This window comes from Rana temporaria, chromosome 1, assembly GCF_905171775.1.
Source record: "Rana temporaria chromosome 1, aRanTem1.1, whole genome shotgun sequence".
Classification (NCBI taxonomy): domain Eukaryota; kingdom Metazoa; phylum Chordata; class Amphibia; order Anura; family Ranidae; genus Rana; species Rana temporaria.
In genome coordinates, this window is record NC_053489.1 from 122,760,093 (window position 1) to 122,781,862 (window position 21,770).

Genomic DNA, 21,770 nt, shown 5'->3' on the forward strand with positions numbered 1-21,770 from the left:
GGGCGATGGGCGGATCCTTCCTCCACTCCTTCGTCCGCTCTTTTCTATATCTGGGCTGCAGCAGCGTGCAGCGGAGAGGACAGAGGAGATGGAGAGGTAAAGATCTTCCGCGCCTCCCACTCTGCGGTGCCTGTGCAATCAGAAAACTTGTCCAGGATCGGCCCTGCCTGTGGGCCATTTTTAATCGTTCCGTGGGCCGGTACTTTGAGACCCCTGCTATAGGTAGTAGATGCTATAACCTTTGTTATTTTTGCGCAAACCAATCAATATACGCGTATTGGGATTTTTTTTACCAAAAATATGTAGCAGAATACATATTAGCCTAAACGAATGAAGAAATTAGATTGTTTTAAAAAAAATTATTGGATATGTTTTAGATCAGAAAGTAAAATATATATCTATATATATATAGATATATATATAATTTTAATTGCGGGTCGTCATTTGTTTCTAGCACAAAAAAATATAAAAATGAACGCAGAAGTGATCGAATAACACCAAAAGAAAGCTTCATTTGTAAAAAAAAAAAGAAGGACATACATTTTATTTGGGTACAGTCTTGAACGACCACGCAACTGTCAATTAAAGTAACGCAGTGGTCGCAAAACATGGCCAGGTCAGGAAGGGGGGTAAACCTTCTGGAGATGAAGTGGTTATGATGCATTGATTTAATTGTCTAATACACCCAGCAGCTTTATTTATGTTGCTCCAGTTTTATAAATCAATTTAACAGCCTTCAGTCTAACTATTTCACAGGATCTCTTTTTAAACGTAACAAGGAAAAATGTTCCTTAAGAAAAAAAAAAAAAAAAAACTTTTTTTATATTGTTATTTTTTTTCTTTGTCAAACTTAAATGAATTAAAGGTGCTGGAAATAATATGGTGCTACTTTTTTCATGTCTCTCGTATTAGTCTCTGCTATTAGTAGAGGTGGGTGTTTCATTTGCAAGAATCACTTGGCAAGTTATTTCTGTCTATTCTACCTGAGAGTTATCCCTTAGCCACATTATGTTAATTTGCCATGCATTAAAAAAAAAAAAAAAAAAAAAAAACAATATACAAACTTTATCTCACTGTTGTAAGTTATTCAACTAAAATGACCTGTTTATAACAGGTTGAAATTGAGATTTTGAATTCTAAAATTTTTACCTACTTATTAGATATTTATTTTTTTACACATTTAATACTTATGAAATTTCAACAAAGGTGAACGTAAATCTATTTTGCAGATAGACTTCACTGACTTATAGATACTATTTACAGTATCTTTAACTTTTCACCACCAGTAGCTTGGCACTGTGATTTTTAATGGAGCGATCTGAACACTCAGAAGGTATAATAGTATTTGGCTTCATGCACACTGGGCTGTATAGCCTGCAGAGCCTGCGCAATGACATTCTTGAATCCTGCTGATGCCACGTACAGCCACCCATTGAGGTGCATTAAAAAAGGTTGCTGATTTTTTAAGTACTGTAATTTTTTTTACCAATTTACTTTTCACTATATGTTACACTTCACCTTGACATCAACTGGAGAAAAATACATTGCAAAGGAAGGGTTCTCTTTAAAAGCTATAATTGATAATAATTCACTGCCAGCTACTAAAATGTGCATAATTGGCATTAGTTGCAAGTTGGTATTCAAAACTATTTTCTCTGGGCCCGTGTTGCAGCTTCAATTAGAAATATTTCCGGCTAGCAATTCCAAGCTGAAAACCCTTTTGCAGGGTTGCCAACCCATTTTATTTTAAATTAACAGTTGCTCAATACTTACAGCTTAACATTTTTACAGACATGTGGGGGCTGATTTATCAAAGGAGCTGAGAATCGGTGAATTGTGTGAATATTCACATCAATTGGCTAATCATAAATCAAAAGATACATTGGCTTATAAACAAGCTCTCAGACCCATTATATACAAAAGCTATGATGATGCATGTTCACTGTGCAAATTGTACTTGATCCAGGTAGTATATGTCTGTTATCCTTAACCACTTAAGCCCCGGACCAATATGCTGGCTAAAGACCCAAGGTGTTTTTACAGTTCGGGACTGCATCGCTTTAACAGACAATTGCGCGGTCGTGCGACGTGGCTCCCAAACAAAATTGGCGTCCTTTTTTCCCCACAAATAGAGCTTTCTTTTGGTGGTATTTGATCACATCTGCGGTTTTTAGTTTTTGCGCTATAAACAAAAATAGAGCGACAATTTTGAAAAAAATTCAATATTTTTTACTTTTTGCTATAATAAATATCCCCCAAAAACATATATATTTTTTTTTCCCTCAGTTTAGGCCGATACGTATTCTTCTACCTATTTTTTGTAAAAAAAAATCGCAATAATCGTTTATCGGTTGGTTTGCGCAAAATTTATAGCGTTTACAAAATAGGGGATAGTTTTATTGCATTTTTATTTTTTTTATTTTTTTTACTACTAATGGCGGCGATCAGCGATTTTTTTCGTGACTGCGACATTATGGCGGACACTTCGGACAATTTTGACACATGTTTGGGACCATTGTCATTTTCACAGCAAAAAATGCATTTAAATTGCATTCTTTATTGTGAAAATGACAGTTGCAGTTTGGGAGTTAACCACAGGGGGACGCTGTAGGAGTTAGGCTTCACTTTGTGAGTGTTTACAACTGTAGGGGGGTGTGGCTGTAGGTGTGACGTCATCGATCGTGTCTCCCCTATAAAGGGGATGACGCGATCGATACGCCGCCACAGTGACGCACGGGGAAGCCGTGTTTACACACGGCTCTCCCCGTTCTTCAGCTCCGGGGACCGATCACCGCACTCGAGCGGCGATCGGGTCCGCGGGACCCGCGGTCCCGGTCCCGAAGCTTCGGACCGGGTCGCGGGAGCGCGCCGCGGGCACGCACCCGCGACCCACGGCTGGGTACAAGTACAGGACGTATATATACGTGCTTGTGCCCAGCCGTGCCATTCTGCCGACGTATATGTGCAGGAGGCGGTCCTTAAGTGGTTAAAAATCACTAAAACAAACACAAAAAAAAAAAAAACAAGCTCTCACTGACCTCTGAAGTTGCAGGCACTTTGGAGTCATTTATTCTCAAAGTTTACAGAACAAATACTTTCAGCAATTCAGTTCATTCTGCTCCTATCTCCCAGTAGTGACTTAGCCTTCCCGTACTCTGATTTCTTACAGTAGAACTAAAGGAAGACCGTCATTATTATTTTTTTGGATAAAGAAATTGGAGAGGTTTTCCTTCACTTCCTGTCACATGGAAAGCCAAAATAGGAAACAAGATAAAACCTCTCCAAAGTCAGAGAATTCCTGCTTGTTACCGAGGTCATCAGAAATAGAGTCCCCATTGGAATATTTCCCCCTATTCTCATTCTGGTGAAAGCCCATCATTTGGGATTTTCTTTCACCTTTAATCTCAGTGATAATGGTAATAGAGAGAGTGAATCTACTAAAACTCATAGGAATACAGACAGCTATACAAAGTCCCTCCACACATGCCAGGGTACTAGGTGTAATCTTAATTCCTCTGACCTCTCCTTTGGGCCTCACATCCAATCACTGGCTAAATCTTGCCGCCTTAACCTCAGCAACATTTCCATAATCTGTGCCATTACTCAATGGCACTGGCTTATATTCAGTGTCAAATTCAAAATCCTTTAGTCAGTAAATATTAATTTGGGTTACACATTTTTGTCTGCTCATCATGTCTTGCGTTAATAGCAAAAGTAACATGAAATTTGTTTTTAACTTTAGATACTGTACTATATGATTGTGTTATAAGCTAAGGCTGCTTTAACACATGGGCTTTTCTATTAAATTAGCTGGCCAATTTAAGGCTATTCTTTGCCATGGCAGATTCAAACCACCTTATTTTATCAGAGTCATTTTGTGTATGTATGAGGATGACATTGAAAAAGTTGAGGGCCCTCTGACAAAGGAGTGTATCACCCAAATTGTATCCTTTCCTGTCCATCACTTTGCAGGTGAAGCAGATGATTGGATTCAGTCAGTGCTATGATTAATGAGTTCCTCTCTGTATTTGGTACAGCCTATCAATCATGTCATTAGGGAGAATGTGCCCTGAAAGAGGCAGACCTCAGCCAAGGAATAACTGCATTCATCTTAATCTGTATATGCACCCAGCCAGCCAAGTCAGGGTCACCATGATGAAAAACAATAATCTTCAACGCCACAAATTACTTTGCAAAGACGGACGTTTCCTCACTTTTTTGGGGGCATCGTGTTCTCTACAATACAAAATGACTGTTTACAGCCTGGGTGTTACTTTGAAGTGAAGGTTATTTTAATGAATAGTAATGTTTCCAGACAATATACACGACAGGCAATGTACACAGCTGACACTTCCTACAGGGTGAAATATTTTTTTCTTTGTTTCTTCCAAGCAAGTCAAAGTCATACTTAAACTAAACTATGTGAAATCCACTGTACTGCTAAGATCACCAAAAGATTAGCTTGTTATCTAGCTCTGTGTCAGTGAGGGACATTTCAATATGGGTTAAGACAAAATGTAAAATATAATAGTAGTAAGACATGCTGGAAAGTACATAAATCACAAATAGTTTATTCTGAGCTGGACAACTGAAATTATAATAAACAGGGCCGGGAGGAGGGGTGGGCGGAAGGGACAACTGCCCCGGGCATAGTCTGGGGACGTCAGGCTCTATGTTCATTACATGCTGAAGATATCTTCATTGTAATCATCCGGCTTTTACACCACTTCATGCCCGACATTCTGCTACAGCCCGCATGCTGGGCTGAGGTTGTGCTGAGGTTGTGCCTGTGCACACTGTGTCCCTCCTCTCTGCAACTATGCAGCTATGCCAGTGTCCAGACTGGAGAAGAACTATCCTTCCCAGGTTTGGATGCTGTTAAAGTGTGCCTGGCTGGATCGAGGCTTGTACGGTCTGTGTAGCAGTAGGGGTGGGTGGAGCTGTCAGAGAAAGTTCAGAACACAGCAGCATCGATCACTGTCCAGACCAGCAGTAACCAGAACCCTCCCCAGACCATCTCACGTGCTCTTGATTCAAGCCATGGAACCTGCCATTAAGGTGAAGTGCTAAAATGTATTTGTAGAACAAGCTGGGTTAGTGCCAGCAATACCAGATTTATGAAACTTCCTGTCTGTGTCAGTCTGTAATCAATGTACTATCCAGCAACTCTGATGAGACCACAGACCAGGATGACTTCTCTACTTCCCAGGATCGTTAGAAATCTTTATAGGACATTTACTGAAGTGTTTGCTTGCTTGCAAAGGAGGTTAGGGTCTGCTTGAATTAATTTGCATCAGTTACACTTATTCTTTAATAGTATAGTTACAGTAAATAGTAAATAGTAGGTGAGGTTGAAAAAGTCCATAAAGTCCAACCTATGTGTGTGATTTTATGTCAGTATTACATTGTATATCTCTGTATGTTGTGGTCGTTCGGGTGCTTATCAAATCGTTTTTTTAAATTATTGATGCTCCCGGATGAAACCACTGCCTGTTGAAGGGAATTCCAAAACCTAACTGCTCTTTGTCAGGGCTGGGCTCAGCCCTTCTTTCTCTGTGCTGGCCGCTCATCTTTCGGTCAATAGCCAGCTCCCTTCTCTCCACAGTGACTCACCTGTTGATGATCTGCTCGTCATTCCTGCCTATTTAAAGCCTTCCAGCTCACTTCATCTCTGCCTTCACCTTTGTCAACATCACAGAGACTTTCTCCTGCGTTCCTGTTGTGGACTTGCTCGGCTGGTGTCCCTTCTGGTTTCTGATCCTGCTTGTTGTACTACTACATTTATCTCTGGCTCTCTGACATTGGCTTGGTCGACTACCTGATCCAGTTACTGAACTCTGGCTATGTTTTGACTACGCTTACTCTGTTTACCTTTTTATTATTATTATTATTAAACAAGTGTGATTTAACTTCTGTCTCAGTCTGATTCATGGTTTCTGACACTCTTAGGCCTCGTACACACGGGCCAGAATCGCGTCAGGAAAAAAACGTTGTTCATTTCGTACGATGAGCATGCGCTCATCACATTCGATGCCGTCGCCGCCATCTTGCTTCACCCTACCTATGCCGTGGAAGCTACCGCGCATGCGTCAAAGTAATTTCGAGCATGCGCGGGTTTCCACGGCGACAGGTAAGTATACACTCTCGGGTTTCTCGTCGGGAAATAGGCCAACAAGTATCTCGATGAGAAAATGCTAAAATGCTTTTATTTTAATTTTAATGAATGGCCATGTGTCTTATTAAATTCCCAAACGTGGAAAAGTTTTATCCCTATTTTAGGGTCATCAGTACGATATTTGTACATTGAAATCATATCCCCTCTCATCCGTCTCTTTTCCAGAGAGAACAAGTTCAGTGCTTGTAACTTCTCCTCATAACTAATGTCCTCGGACCCTTTATTAGTTTTCTTGCCCTTCTCTGGACTCTCCAATTCCAGCACATCCTTCCTGAGGACTGGTGCCCAGAACTGGACAGCATACTCCAGGTGCGGCCGGAGTATTGTAGAGTGGGAGAATTTTTGTTTTATCTCTGGCGTTAAAGGGGTTGTAAAGATTCAAATATTTACAAAAAAATAACAAACATGTCATACTTACCTCCACTGTGCATCTCGTTTTGCACAGAGTGGCCCCCGATCCTGGTCTTCTGGGGTCCCTCTGCGGCTGTCTTGGCTCCTCCCTGCATCAGCTAAACCCCCTTCATGGGAAGCTCTCTCCCAAGGGGGTTAGATTCACGTAGATGGGCGTATTTTTGGGCGGGCGTAACGTATTTGATTTACGTTACGCCGCCGCAAGTTTTTCAGGCAAGTGCTTTATTCACAAAGCACTTGCCTGTAAAGTTGCGGCGGCGTAGCGTAAATCACCCGGCGGAATTCAAATTCGGCGGGTAGGGGGCGTGTTTCATTTAAATGAAGCCCGTCCCCGCGCCGAATGAACTGCGCATGCGCCGTGCCTAAAAAATCCTGGCGTGCATTGCTCTAAATGACGCCGGAAGGCCGTCATTGGTTTTGATGTGGACGTAAATGGCGTCCAGCCCCATTCACGGACGACTTACGCAAATGACGTAAAATTTCAACGTGGGAATGACGGCCATACTTAACATAGGATACGCCACCTAGGGGGCAGCTTTATCTTTACGCCGGCATACCTCTTACGGAAACGGTGCATCTTTACTGCGACGGGCAAGCGTACGTTTATGAATCGGCGTATCTACTAATTTGCATATTTTACGCCAAACTCAATGGAAGCGCCACCTAGCGGCCAGCGGAAATATTGCACCCTAAGATACGACGGCGCAGGCCGTTGTATCTTAGGTAGGTTTAAGTGTATCTCAGTTTGAGCATACACTTAAACATGCGACGGGCTTAGATTGCGAGTTACGTCGGTGTATCTACTGATACGCCGGCGTAACTCTTTGTAAATCTGGCCCAAGATGTGTGGAATGACAGAGTCTTAAGAATAGGTGCCATATGTGTGCAAGGTGTGGTTTAAAACAGGTGTAAACCCTATCCCTAAATCCCCAAAAAATGTATGGCAAAAGTAGTTTCTATATTTTTTAATCTGTAACTTTCATTAAAATAAGCCCATTGATTTTGTTATGAAGGTCCTTGAACAGGCACTTCATGATATAGAGTGACACTGCTCTGTCCCCATCTCCCAATTGTTCCTCTGCATTGTCATTCTGTCATACAACCACAGTTGTCACTATCAGGAAACCTGCCCTGAGAAATGAGGTGTAGCAGTTGTTGGAACACAAGCATGTAGACAGGAAGGGGTAGCGAAGAGGAAGCAGGAGATTAGCAGACTAAGACAAAACAAAGGGCAAAAACTGCATTTTATTAGGGAAAAAACATCTTTGTAACATAATGCTTTGGTGGAATGGCCCATTATGTGCAAGAAGAATAAAATGAAATATGTCCAAGATGGGGAAAAGTGTCTCCTAGACTGGATACTGCAATCAGAGTGCTGCTGATGTGGATGGTGGGGGTCCATGTAAAACTAAAATCTGAGAAAGCTTTTGTTAACTGTGGGTGTGAAATAACTATACCATAAATGAGATAAACAAAGTGAAGTGACATCTGAATAACAGGCAGAGAGTATACAAGGTTAAGAGAGTTAAGTTTTGCACCCACTCCCTTGTCTATGACCATGCCAGCTGCCCTGTAAGTGAACTTATGTTAAGACTGTGTTCAAAGACTGTTCCTGTGAGCATCTGCTTTGCTGTGAGAAATAGCCTCAGTTCTGTTTACCCTTCTGCTGCCAAATCTCACTGGCAATCAGTCGCCTATTTTCTGCAGTAAAAAAACTGTCACTATGAGAGGACTGCATGCTCGTCATTTGGCCTGTGTGTGGCAAAATTCTAAGTTATAAAACATTACCCCAATATACGGTAATTATAAGGAAACCTACATTTTGTTTTGTACAACAGCACTTAGTGGTGAGTCTCCATACATATCTCCATGATATCTCTAACAGTCGAACATATCTGGTATAACCAGAAAAACAAAAACAAATGACAGGCTGTGTGTGGCCAAACAATTAAGAGGAAATCTCTTTCAGCAACAGAGAGCAATAAAAATAACTGACAACATAAAATCAGTTGTCTATGGTCTCAAATGCCTTGCAGTGTAAAAAGGTATATTCATTGGCAATCTTCTGATTACAACATGTATATTATATTAGAAGTTTGAATTCAGGCAATATCTTGATTTTTAAGAATCCTAGATATTAATCAACTCTGAGGCCCCGTACACACGACCAGTTTCCTCGGCAGAATTCAGCTTCCGACCGAGTTTCTCGCTGAATTCTGCCGAGAAACCCGGCCGTGTGTACACTTTCGGCCGAGGAAGCCGACGAGGAGCTCGGCGAGGAAATAGAGAACATGTTCTCTATTTCCTCGTTGTTCTATGGGAGCTCTCGTCCCGCCGAGCTCCTCGGCGGCTTCAGTGCTGAACTGGCCGAGGAACTCGATGTGTTTGGCACGTCGAGTTCCTCGGCCGTGTGTACGAGGCCTCACGTGCCATTAATATCATAACTGGTCAATGACCAACAGTCTCAAAACTATAATCCCATTCACGTAGGTAATGGTATCTTAACCAACAGCCTCAGAAGCACAGCATCATCTACTGTGTATCAGAGGTATTTAAATAAAACTAATGAAGGTCCAGTCGATAAATTTTTCCTCCAGCAGACGTCTGAATCCCCATGTTCCCCTTAACATCAGTGTCCACACTCTACCCCCTACATCACACACCCTTCCTTTACACTACAGTCCCCTTTTACATCAGTGCCCTCAGGTTCATATTACAGCCCACACCCCCCTTACATCACAGTCCTCCCTTCATATCACATCCCCCTCCTCATATTAAACGCCCTCCTCCCTTATACATCACAGTACAGTTCTCCCTTCATATCACACTCCCCTCTCCCAATATTATAGTCCCCTCCCCTTACATCACAGTCCTCCCTTCATATCACATCCCCCTCCCCGTATTATAACCCCCTCCCTTTCATTACAGTCCTCCTTTCATATCACAACCTCATCCTCATATTAAAGCCCCCCCACCCTTACATCACAGTCCTCCCTTCATATCACACTCCCCTCTCCCAATATTATAGTCCTACACCACCCTTACATCACAGTCCTCTCTTCATATCATACCCCGCTTCATAATTATAGCCCCCACATCACAGTCCTCCCTTCAGATTACATCCCTTCTCCCTATATTATAGAACCCCTCACCCTTACAAAACAGTTCTCCCCCTAATATCACCCCCACCCCCATACTATAGCCCACTTCCTTATATCACCTCCCCCCTTACATAACAGTCCTATCTTTACATATTAATCCCCCTCCCCTTCACAGTCCTACCTTACACAGCAGTGCAGGAGGTGAGAGAAGCAGCAAGTCTAAGCTGAGAAGCTGCTCAACTTTTTATTTTAGCAGCAGGTGATTGGTTGCTCAGACCTCCCTAGCAGTGGGCGGGAGGGAGAGGACACCCAGGCTGTTAATTGGCAAAACTGCAGCCAGGATAGGACAATCATACGGTTCAGGTCTGGACTGCAGTCTGCCATTTAGCGATGCCTGATCTATATAATGGGCCTACTTGCTTCTTGTGACACTATATAGCAGAATAAAGTGACCATACTTCAAATTAATGGCACATTTGTTTGCAGATGTAATATTTGTATCGTCCAGAAATCTATTTAGCTTATAGCAGACATCTAGCTAAATAATGGACATGCACTCTTGGAGCATATTCACACCTATGTCTTTTTCCTCCTAATGTCTTTTTCATTTAAATCAATAAAAAAAAAACTTTGAAACACATTGCAATACACTATGTAATTAATTACTTAATGCACATCCATGCACGTTGAAGCATTAATGTAGCGCACCCCGCATGAATTGGGATCTCCCATCCTGCACAACCAGGCACACAAACCCTCACAGGCTCCCAGAGTCAAGGAACAGTCCAGTGCTTGTTTTTGTATTTTTATTGAGGGGATACAACCTGGATAGGGAATAGGGGTATTATGGGATGCCCACTTGACTTTGAACAATTCTTCAGGGACAACTATCCTATATACAGTCTATATACACTCCTCTGCTTCCCCCCAACACTTCACTTGCTTGTAGAAAAACACAGATTAAACTGGGACACTTTTAGTGACTCTGGCAAAGCACTTAGCCATGTCAAAGCAAAAGTCCTTTACAGGCAGGGACCTGGGCCCCTTTGATTTTGTAGCAAAAAGTAAAGTATCTGCTTACATGCATTTGGCTAATGATCCCAGCACCATCTCTCAGGCACTGCCAGCCCGCCTGACTGCAGCTGCCCCTTTCACTAGCCCACCGGACTACTTTTCCATAGTCCTCCCAAATTGCACACCAGTCGTCCCAGACTGCACACTCACCAGCCCACCCAGGTGTCTTTTTCTGGACATGCTGACTCTCTCTCGCTGTCCTCACAACTGTCCCCATGCATCCAGGACATTATTATTTCCTGTGTTGTAGAGAAACACTCCGGCACCTGGGCACCAGGCCCAACGTCACCCCCCCCCAGACTAGGATGCACCCTCAAGGGCCCCTGACAGCCTCCTCAGCACTTCTTCTCCATCTTCCACTCGACTGCTCCCTGCTGGCATGACTCAGAGTATTTAATAAGTTGTCCTCTCCATGCCAGCCTACTTGCTGGGGATAGGCTGGGGCCCTCTGCGATACTCCAGGCAGCTCCTCCTAATCCCCCTATTTTTCTTCTGGAAGATTCTCCAAGGTTCCAGTAAGATGGGGAAGGTACCAGAGTTGCTGCCTGCTGAGTCATCCAGCCTCCATAAGTCACTCATCCTGACCCAGATTCAACCCAGCCTGGCTCTCAGTTTTCCTTCACTACAAAACTAACTATGTACACCTAGCACTCTACACTACACTATGCTACATTAATATACACCATGATGCTTTGACGTGCATCAACATGCATCTTAGTGCGTGCATTTTAGTGGAGGCATTTTCACTGACTTCAATGAAAAATGATTTAAACAAAAATGCAAAGGTATTATTCCAGCAATGTTTCAAGTGTGTGCCTACACATAGATGTTCACAGCAGTGTGCCTGAATCTGCTTACATTGATCTTTCATATAACATACTATCACTGTAGTACATAATAACTGCCAATAATATAGGATAATTTCCCCAGGAGCTGACTAACGCACTATGCACTACTGGGTTTGACGGTCGCCTCAGGGAAGGCTATTGCAGTTAGAGACTGCATACATGATATAGGAGATGGTCAGAGACTGCAGACATGATGCAGGAGACTGTCAAGAGACTGTCAAGAGACTGTAAACATGTCAAAGAAGTCATTGGAGACATGCTTTAAGAAACGTATTATACAAGACTGCTATAATCACAGCTTTAATATGATAATTTGGGAAAGGGCCAAAGGGCCACAGGTTGGGCAGCAGAGCTCCAACATACCAGCCAAATTGTCAGTGAAGTATACAGGAAGAACGGGGACATTGCTTCACTTGTGGTGGGTTTGCCTTGCTACCAAACCCCACTTGTCAGTGGAACAGTACCTACAACTTAACATTCCCAATAATGCATTAGTAATGTTCTTTCATGAAACACCTTCCTCTATCAAAGTGGTTGTAAAGGCAGATTTTTTTTATCTTAATGCATTCTATACATTAAGATAAAAAACCTCCTGTGTGCCTCAGCCCCCCTAATACTTACCTGAGGTCCATCTAGATCCATCTAGATCAGTGGTTCTCAACCTGGGGGTCGGGACCCCCTCAGGGGTCGAATGACAATTTGCCAGGGGTCACAGGATCCTGGGCTGTTCCTGAGGCCCGCGCTGCTCTCTCAGCCTTTTGCGACCGCCTAGCTGGGCTGTTCCTGAAGCCCACGGCCGCCCATTCAGTTCACAGCAAGGTTGGGGGGCAGAGACTAGAGGTCAGCTGACTGGTGAGGAATGTGAAGTGGGAGGGGCTGGAGGAGACCCTATCTCCTAATTTTGACATAGGTGTCACTGCTACGAGACACCACAAAGTCAGAGACACAGTGAACCCGGAGATACAGTGAGTAACTACTCATCCCAACTCCCCCCCCCCCACAACAAGAAATAAGAGAAGGAAAAATAGAGAATACATGGAAGGGAGAGGGAAAGAGGGGGAGAAACAAAGAAAAAGGGAGAGAAAGAATAGGAGAAAGGACAAGAAAGACTGCTAGAGAGAGGGATGGGGGAAGAAAAAACAAGAAATAAGGATAGAGAGAGATAAAAGGGAAAGGAAGGAGGACAAAGAGAAAGCGTGGTACATCCTAAAATGTACCATGAGGGGTTTCAATACTGTACGAGTGGAAGGGATCCAGGGAGCGCTAAATGTCCATGGGTTAGGGGTGAAAATGACTTGTCTTGCCTTGAGTGCTGACAATCCACACTAAAAAAATTATTTCACTGTTAGGGGTCCCCACATCTTGGGAAATTTTATCAAGGGGTCATGGCACTAGAAGGTTGAGAACCACTGATCTAGATCCATGTTGCACGAGAGACTCGGCTGTCGCATTGGCTGAGGCAGCAGCATGGTGCCATTGACTCCCGCTGCTGTCAAAGTCAGTGAGCCAATGAGGAAAGACAGAGGGTGGGGACGGCTCCATGTCTGAATGGACACAGGGAGCCGCGGCTCAGGTCGGGTGCACCCAGAGCAAGCTGCTTGCTGTGGGGCCACTTAACAGGAGGGAGGAGTTAGGAGCACCATAGAGGGATCTGAGAAGAGAAGGATCTGGGCTGCTCTGTGCAAAACCACTGCAACAGAGCAAGTATAACATAACATGTTTGTTATTTTTAACTAAAAAAAAAACAAGACTTTAGTATCACTTTAAATCCTATAAAAATCATTGGTACTGTAAGTGCTCATTGTTGGTTAGTTTCTCAAACCCAGTTTATGGAAAAGAAATGGAGCTCCCTCATCAGATGAATGGCTATACGACATATCCAGTTTTCAGAATATAATTTTACTCCTCTTATGCTTTACTGTGTCCGTCTTACAGGAGGTCAAAACTATATTTAGAAGTGGTCTATCAACTGACTTATCCAGTAGTAAAATCTACAGTGGCTGATCATTGTTTTTCCAGTGCTGATCCCACTGACCCATCAAAGATAATACCTTTGACTGCTTTATATGCTAAAGACATACTTTAATCTTACCCTTTACAGCTCAGAGTTTTGGCCTTTAGCAGCTGGTTCTCGATCCAGTCAGGTTTTCGTCTCTGTAGATCTTCAAGCACTCTTTGGATTTCATCCTTGGAATTAGTGGCTTTGAATCCAGCTATCTTTTCCAAGCACCCGCAAACCAAAGCAAGCCTCTCTTGGCTCCATCTAGACAGGGTGGTATCTGTTAGCTGTTCTGTGGCATTTCCATCTTTCAGTACATGGCATATAATTTCAATTAGGTTCCACACTAATATTCCTGTATTCTTTACTGCAGAGTACTGCTCTGATATTTTTCTTTCGGAGAAAAAGTAGAAATACTTTATTGGCAGAAGCAAGCAGGCAATTACTAAAGGTAGCTTGTTGATTACAATGGAGACTGCTTCAGCTGTCAATCTTGTGAAATCTAAAGAAAAGGAAAACAAATACCATGATCCCGAATGCAGCTGCCCAATAATAGCAAGAACGAGCATTAAAGTAAGCCACTCAGCCTCTAGCCATGTATAAAGTCATGTATAAAGCCAGGTCACAGTTCACAGTTAACTACAGTGTAAAATACCTCTTTTGTTACCCAGTATAGACAATTTCCTTTTGTGTATATATTTGAGAACATTAGATGTATTTTTACCTTTACCATGGTTCCTGAAGACCTGTATAAACAATTTTCCATATTAAACAATGGAAACATGCATCTACTGAATTATTTGTATGCCATCGACACATTTTATATTTTTTAATTTCTCTTGCTACCTATGATAATTTTTTTCATACTCTTATCCTGAATTACTGACTTTTGTATTCTTCCATCTATGATTCATAGGTTTGTACATGATAAAACAATTACATAATAAACATTTAGGCCGGGTTCACACCTATGCGAATTGAGTGCGACTTAAACTGCATTCCAAATATTATAAAATACATTGATTTTAATGAGGATGGTTCACATATGTGCGATGCATTCGCACTGCGCATTGGCCAAAAAACGTGTGCGTTTTCTAGGCATTGCAGTGCGGCTCAGGTACAAATTCAGGCCCATTATCTTCTATGGGCACGCATCTTATTCGCAGGTGTGTTCAGTTCTCATCAGGATTTCTCTCCTTCTCCTCAATACACTTCCCCCCTCTCCTCTCCCAGGTCTCCAAATTCGCAGCTAAAATGGAGATGATCTGCTGAACAGTTCTCTTATCTCTTTGCAGAGATAAGAGAGCTGGAATTCACACCGCACAAGTGTGAATCCAGCCTTAGTATTACAAAGGCATGCTGTTCTATTAGATTAAAGCGGGGGTTCACCCTATTAAAAAAAAAAAAAAATTATTCTAGCATTACATTCGGCATCGTAGCGCGAGCTACAGTATGCCGGTCTTACATTTTTTTATCCCCGTACTCACTGTGCTATTGTACATTGAAGATTCTGGGGAATGGGCGTTCCTATGGTGAGAGAAGGTGATTGACGGCCGGCCCTGGCACGTCACGCTTCTCCGGAAATAGGCTTGGCTCTTCACGGCGCCTGCGCAGGCGCCGTGAAGAGCCGAGACCTGCTCCGGCTGTCTTCGGGGAGCGTGACGTGCCAGAGCCGGCCGTCAATCATCCTCCCTCTCCATAGGCATGCCCATTCCCCGCAGGAGTCGGAATCTTCAATGTGCAATAGCACAGTGAGTACGGGGATAAAAAATGTAAGACCGGCATACTGTAGCTCGCGCTACGATGCCGAATGTAATGCTAGAATGATGTTAAGGAGGGTGAACCACCGCTTTAAGGACCAGTTTACACCAGATGCAGTTCCGTTCAGTTCCGTGTGCTTTTTTTCTGCACAAAATGTATGCACAATGTTTTCCATGTATTCCAATGGCTCTAGCTGGCTCTAGTTCACATCATGCAGTCAGTTTCCGGTAAGTTTCTGCACCGGAAACTGACTGCATGGTGTGAACTAGAGCCAACTAGAGCCATTGGAATACATGGAAAACACTGTGCATGCATTTTTAGTGCAGAAAAAATGCACACAAAACTGTACGGAACTGCGTCTGGTGTGAACTGGTCCTAACACTGGATGTTGCCAGAGCTATTAATTCTTCTTGAAAGGAGTTTGTTTAAAGTATATGTGAACACTAACAATGAACCTAAATCCTATTTCATTCCTTTTGGTTTGACCTGTTCATCCTGCAAAAAACAACTTGTGAGCTTATAATTTTTTGCTCTTTTTCCATTTTCTGCATTATCATTTAGCAGTCTTATCGACACCACCTACTTATGTTATGGAGAAAAGAAGCTACCCGTAGTCATAAACCACTTCCTGCCCCAGGTGCAAATACTGCTGCTCCACAAATACAATGCAGGATGAAAAGGTTGTCCCCATAGACTAGGAATGACACTTCCTGTTACATTGTTGTCCTGTTTTTAGATGCACTTAAAAGTAGAATTATAGGCACAGAAAAATAAATTGTTTGTAGCAACCCTCTCCCCACATATACAGTATATACTGCTTGATTGTCTAGGAAGGCTTTAACAGAATGCAGTCCATAACTTTTACCATTGTCCCACATCCTCCTCACATGCTGGAACACCAGTTCCTGAAAGCTACTAATCTTTGCCCCCTCGCCAACCTCATCACAGTGGCACTACATTGTTTGTGTGCATGTAAAGGGCCTTCTCACAACCTGGCTGGTCGAAGACCAGAGCACCAGCTGCTGCAGGACAAAGGTACAGGACATATATGTGCTTTTCCCTGAAAGACCTAGACATAACTAGCAGCATTTTATGTGCAGTAATGGGAGAAAGACCTGGACTAGAAAATAAAACTATAATAATTTCCTTTCCCTTAGGCTTCATGTACAGTAGCCTACATTTACCGCAGCTGTAGAAAAACGCAACTAAATCGCGGCGCGTTTTTTGCCACATTTTGCGTTTTCCCATGGACGGCAGTCAAAGCGTTTCCATACTGAACTCAATTCTTCCGTGTTCAGGAGAGGGAAGTTGAAGCTCACCTAAAACGCGGCAGTTCCTAAACTCTGCTGAAAGCTTATGTGTACATTGACACATAGGCTTTCATGGAGTTGAGTTTAGGAGCTTTGGCAAAAAAACGCCAAAAGCTCCTAAACTAAAGTTTAGGAGTCCTGAGTGTAGGCTAGTGTACATAAATCCATACCGAAATATGTATCAGATATACGTTGATAATTTATTTCTCTTATGCCATTAGTGATGTCTTTGTGAAGTTCACTTTAAAATCAGTCAGATGGCACCAATGGTTTCAGTGACCCCAGGTTCATCTAAAACAACTGATCTCCAAGTTCATAGTTATATACATATAGCCAGATTCAGAGAGACTCACGACGGCGTATCAGTAGATACACCGTCGTAAGTCCAAATGTGCGCCGTCGTATCTTTAAGTTTATTCTGGAAACCAGATACGCCTGAATTTGGCCAAGATACGACCAACGTAAGTCTCCTACGCCGTCGTATCTTGGGTGCATATTTACGCTGGCCGCACGGGGCGCTTCCGTTGATTTACGCGTCAAATATGTAAATGAGCTAGATACGCCGATTCACGAACGTACTTGCGCCCGTTGCTGTAATCTACGTCGTTTACGTAAGGCGTTTTTCCGGCGTAAAGTTAAACCACCAAAAAGCTGGTCTAAGTCGTTTAGGGTATGGACGTCGGAAGTGCCGTCGGATTTTACAACGTTTACGCAAGTCGTACGTGATGGGGCTGGGCGTGAGGTTTCACGTCGTACGCATTGTGACGTTGTATAGCGATGTGATTCCGAGCATGCGTGCGCATGCGCCGTTCGTTCGGCCATGCATTCACATGGGGTCACGATTCATTTGAATACAACACGCCCACTGTCTTGCTACTTTGAATTACGCGGGCTTACGCCGGCCCATTTACGTTACGCCGGCGTACATATGGGAGCAAGTGCTTTGTGAATAGAGTACTTGCCTCTCAATGTTACGTTGGCGTAGCGCATATGAGTTGCGCTACGCGCAACTAAAGATGCGCCCGTCTTTCTGAATCTGGCTAATATAGTTTAAACCACTGCAAATAGCCCATTTTATATATAAAAAAAAAAAAAACGTACCTTTATGCTTTGCCTCTTTTCTATCCAAGTTCCTGAAACTCCATTTCTCCGGTAAAGCTCTGAGCAAAATATCAGTAACATTACGATAATGTGAGCCAGACAGAGATTGATCGCTGGGCTCCATGGACGTGATAAGAGATGCCACTTCTTTCACCATGCCTCTTACCGATTTTAAGAGAACTCGCCTTAAAAACATGTTCACTACATTTGTACTACCATGTGCTTAAAAAAAAAAAAAGACAATTAAAATCTATATCCTTGTAATAAATTCTCTGAAACCTACAAAATAACTACTTTTCATCAAGACGCAAATTAGAGCAAATGCTCAAAAGAAAAGCTAATATGAATGAAGATCTTAAGGCTATATGAATATGAATGATGCAGTTTTAGTCCACATATTTGAAAAAACTTCCAGTGCCTGTTCAGAGGGATAACATGGAAAAATCGTGCAGAAACAGCTGTCTGTAGAAGAATGGTGCAGTAAACTGTCCATCTTCAGTGAAACAACAGTAAAATCTAAGCCTAGCCACTTTGCCCACCACAATATTCAACAGCAAACTGATGTGTACATGAATAACACTCGGTAGTTACTGATTAAATTAGATTTAAATCCAACCATTAACATATATGTAAACCTTAACAGTGGACTTATTTCCTCCCTTTTAGTCTGTTAAATACCAGTGTTTTTTGTTTTATTTGTTCCACATGCGCAGTAACATTACCTGTGGACCTTCTGAAAACGTTCTGTGCTCTCTGCCTCTGCTGCGCTGTTAAGAAGTCACATTGTCCCCAGCTATCTCTGTGATACTACAGAATACCCTGCCCCCCCATTATATGAATGAAGAACAGAGGGGTTATATTCTGTAGTAACCCTACGACATGAAGTGTTCTCATCAACAGATGAAGGGAAAAAAAGAAAAGGATTGTAGCCACAGAATTAAAAAACAAGCTGCAATGTATTACATAGTTGCATAGTAGGTAAGGTTGAATAAAGACAATAGTCCAGCTCCGGTGCGGGTCTGGAGTACCTGCATGGTGGGCACCAGACGGCTCTCTTTGTTTCCCCTGTACATTGTAAAATGCCTCTTGGTTGGCCATGACACCGGCTTTGAACTGTTGGTATTCTGAATGCTGCACACCCTCATATCATCATTGACACTTTAGATGTATGCAATGACATGTATGCACTCTCTGTTACAATAAAGTTGTTTGGGAAGGGGGGGGGGGAGAAAAAAGGGGTAAAGAACACTCCACTACTGAATCTGGATATGTTAAATGTCACATTTTTCATGCTAAAATGAATGTACAAATGCTAGTGTGATTGTACGACTGTTACTTTTGATTATAACTAAAACTTTGTTTTGAAAGGAAAGACAATAGTCCATCTAGTTCAACCTGTGTAGGTGCACATGTGTCAGTGTCTATAATTATTTTCCATATCCCTGTATGTTGTGTTCTTTAGGATGCACATCCAAGAGTCTCTTAAAAATATCCATACTCCCCCTAGCCACCACCAATTGTGGAAGAGAGTTCCACGTCCTTATTGCCCTGACAGTGAAACCCCCCTATGCAGTTTAAGGTTAAACTGCCTCTCCTCCAATCTCATTGTGTGTCCCCATGTCCTCTTAAACTCCCGAATAGTTTTTTCCTATGCTGGGATTGCCATTGAGGTATTTGTAAATCGCTATATGTCCTCTCAAGTGTTGTTTCTCCAGCAAGAATAGATTTAGTGTTTGCAGTCGTTCCTTGTAATCGAGGTCCTTATTTGTTTTGTTTCCCTTCTTTGGACTGTCTCCAGTTCCAGCACATCCCTTCTGAGGACAGGTGACCAGAACTGGACAGAATAACCCAGATGTGGCCTAACTAGAGTCTTATAAAGTGCCAGGATTATAGTTTTATCTCTGGAGTATATCCCCTTTTTTATGCATGCTAGTATTCTGCCGTCTTTGGTAGCTGCAGCTTGGCAATGCATGCTGTTGCTCAATCTGTCATCTACAAGGACCCCTGCATCAGTTCCCATCCTTGATTCCCCCAGAAGTTCTCCCCCTAGTGAGTAGTTTGCATTTATGTTTTTTGCCCCCAAGTGCATTACTTTACATATTTCCACATTAAACCTCATTTGCCATGTATTTGCCAACTTCATTATTTGGTTCAGGTCTTTCTGTCAATTTTTTATATCCTGATGTGAAGTTATCGCCCTGCTTATTTTTCAATCAGCTGCAAAAACTGAGATTGAGCTATTAATCCCATCCCCTATATCATTTACAAATAAATTGAACAGAACGCATCTCAAGACAGAACCTTGGAGTACTCCTCTTACTACTCCAGCCCAGTCTGAGTACATGTTAATTAATCGGCAAACCCTTTGGACATGCCCCTGTAACCAATTTTTTACCCAAGAACAAAGCTTATGGTCCATGCCTGCGGACCTCCGCTGGTGGATTAAGCGCTTATGGGGGATTGTATCAAATGCCTTTGCACAATCCAGGAACACTTAATCCAGGCTTTCCCTAGAAAGATGGCAGCTCACTTCCTCTAAGGCCCCGTACACACCATAGAATCTATCCGCAGATAAATCCCATCGAATGGGTTTCAGCGGATAGATTCTATGGTGTGTACACTCCGGCGGATATTTATCCGCGGATATTTCCGAATTCCAGCAGATAAATATTTGTCGACATGCACAGAATATCTATCCGCTGGAATCGGATCCCACGGATGGATCCGCTCGTCTGTACAGACTCACCGGATCCATCCGTCCAAAGGGATTCCCCGCACGCGTCGTAATGATTTGACGCATGCGTGGAATTCCTTATATGACAGCGTCGCGCCAGAGGATTTCGGCGCGGATTTCAATGCGATGGTGTGTACACGCCATCGCATAGAAATCTGCTGAAATCCTCGAGAGGATTTAAACGCGGATACGGTCCGCTGGACCGTATCCGCGGATAAATCCTCTCGTGTGTATGGGGCCTTAGAATGTTAACAGATTGGTCTGGCAAGAATGACCTTTCAAAAACCTATGCTGATTACTACTAATGATATTTTTTTGCTCAGTAAATTTTTGGATATAGGCCCTTATCATTTCCTCCAATAATTTACCAACAATTGATGTTAGGCTGACTGGCCTGTAGTTTTCAGGGATTTGTCTCTGTCCTTTTTTTAATATTGGTACCACATTGGCTTTTCTCCAATTAGCTGGTACAAATACTATCAGAATGCTGTTCATAAAGAATATGAAGTTGTCTGGCTATAACCTAACTGAGTTCACTGAGGACTTTCAGGTGTAAGCCATCTGGTCCTGGTGATTTATTTGCATTAAAGGGGTTGTAAAGGTACATTTTTTATTTGCCAACTAGCTTCCTTTAAGCTAATGCAGTGCTAGTTCACTTACCCGTTCCATCGATTTTCCTTCTAAATGTCACAAATTCTTGTTTGAAATCCTCACTTCCTGTTACTCTTCATGGAACTTGTCACCGTCATGCGAGCCGTTTTGCCTGGTGGTGAGTGATCGTGCTCGCTCCCTCGGACTATATCCCTGCGTGGAGACGCTCTCAACGTTTCACAGAGAGACAGGGGCTGATGGTTAGTGGGTGTGTCTACGATGCTGCAGCGCCGCCTCCCTTGCCTTAATTTCACTAAGATTCACTGCCCCGCCTTGACTCCGCCCCCTTGCTGGCTTGAGACTTGGATTCCTAAAGCTGGGTAGGCGGGAATGGGTGTTTACAGTGGGCGGCGTGTGAACGAGAGCGTCGCTCGTTCTCGATAGGCAAGAATAAAGAAAAACGGCAATGCGCATGCGCAATGTCGCTAAGCCTAATGAGAAATGTAGTTCCGTGGCTACCGTGACGTCGCTTTAATGCACGCGCACCGCAAACCCAGAAATACAGCATAGACATTAGAGAGGAAACCAGGAGGAAGATAAACAAGTACTGTTTTCACAGGTAATTACATTTTTTTAAAGGAAGTGATAACATTTATCAATATATG

At 42.8% G+C, this 21,770-nt stretch overlaps 1 protein-coding gene across 4 annotated transcripts in view; it reads right to left on the bottom strand.

Moving 5' to 3' along the window:
- The window catches only part of KIAA0825 (KIAA0825 ortholog), a 559,317-nt gene that overhangs the window by 269,085 nt on the left and 268,462 nt on the right, over window positions 1-21,770 (bottom strand). For all 4 annotated transcript variants that reach the window (XM_040342242.1, XM_040342235.1, XM_040342259.1 and 1 more), the window contains exons 15-16: window positions 17,781-18,002; window positions 13,702-14,110 (exon numbers count right to left, since the gene is read on the bottom strand). In XM_040342242.1, coding sequence (XP_040198176.1) covers window positions 13,702-14,110; window positions 17,781-18,002 — 631 coding nt within the window. The remainder of the gene's footprint in view (window positions 1-13,701; window positions 14,111-17,780; window positions 18,003-21,770) is intronic.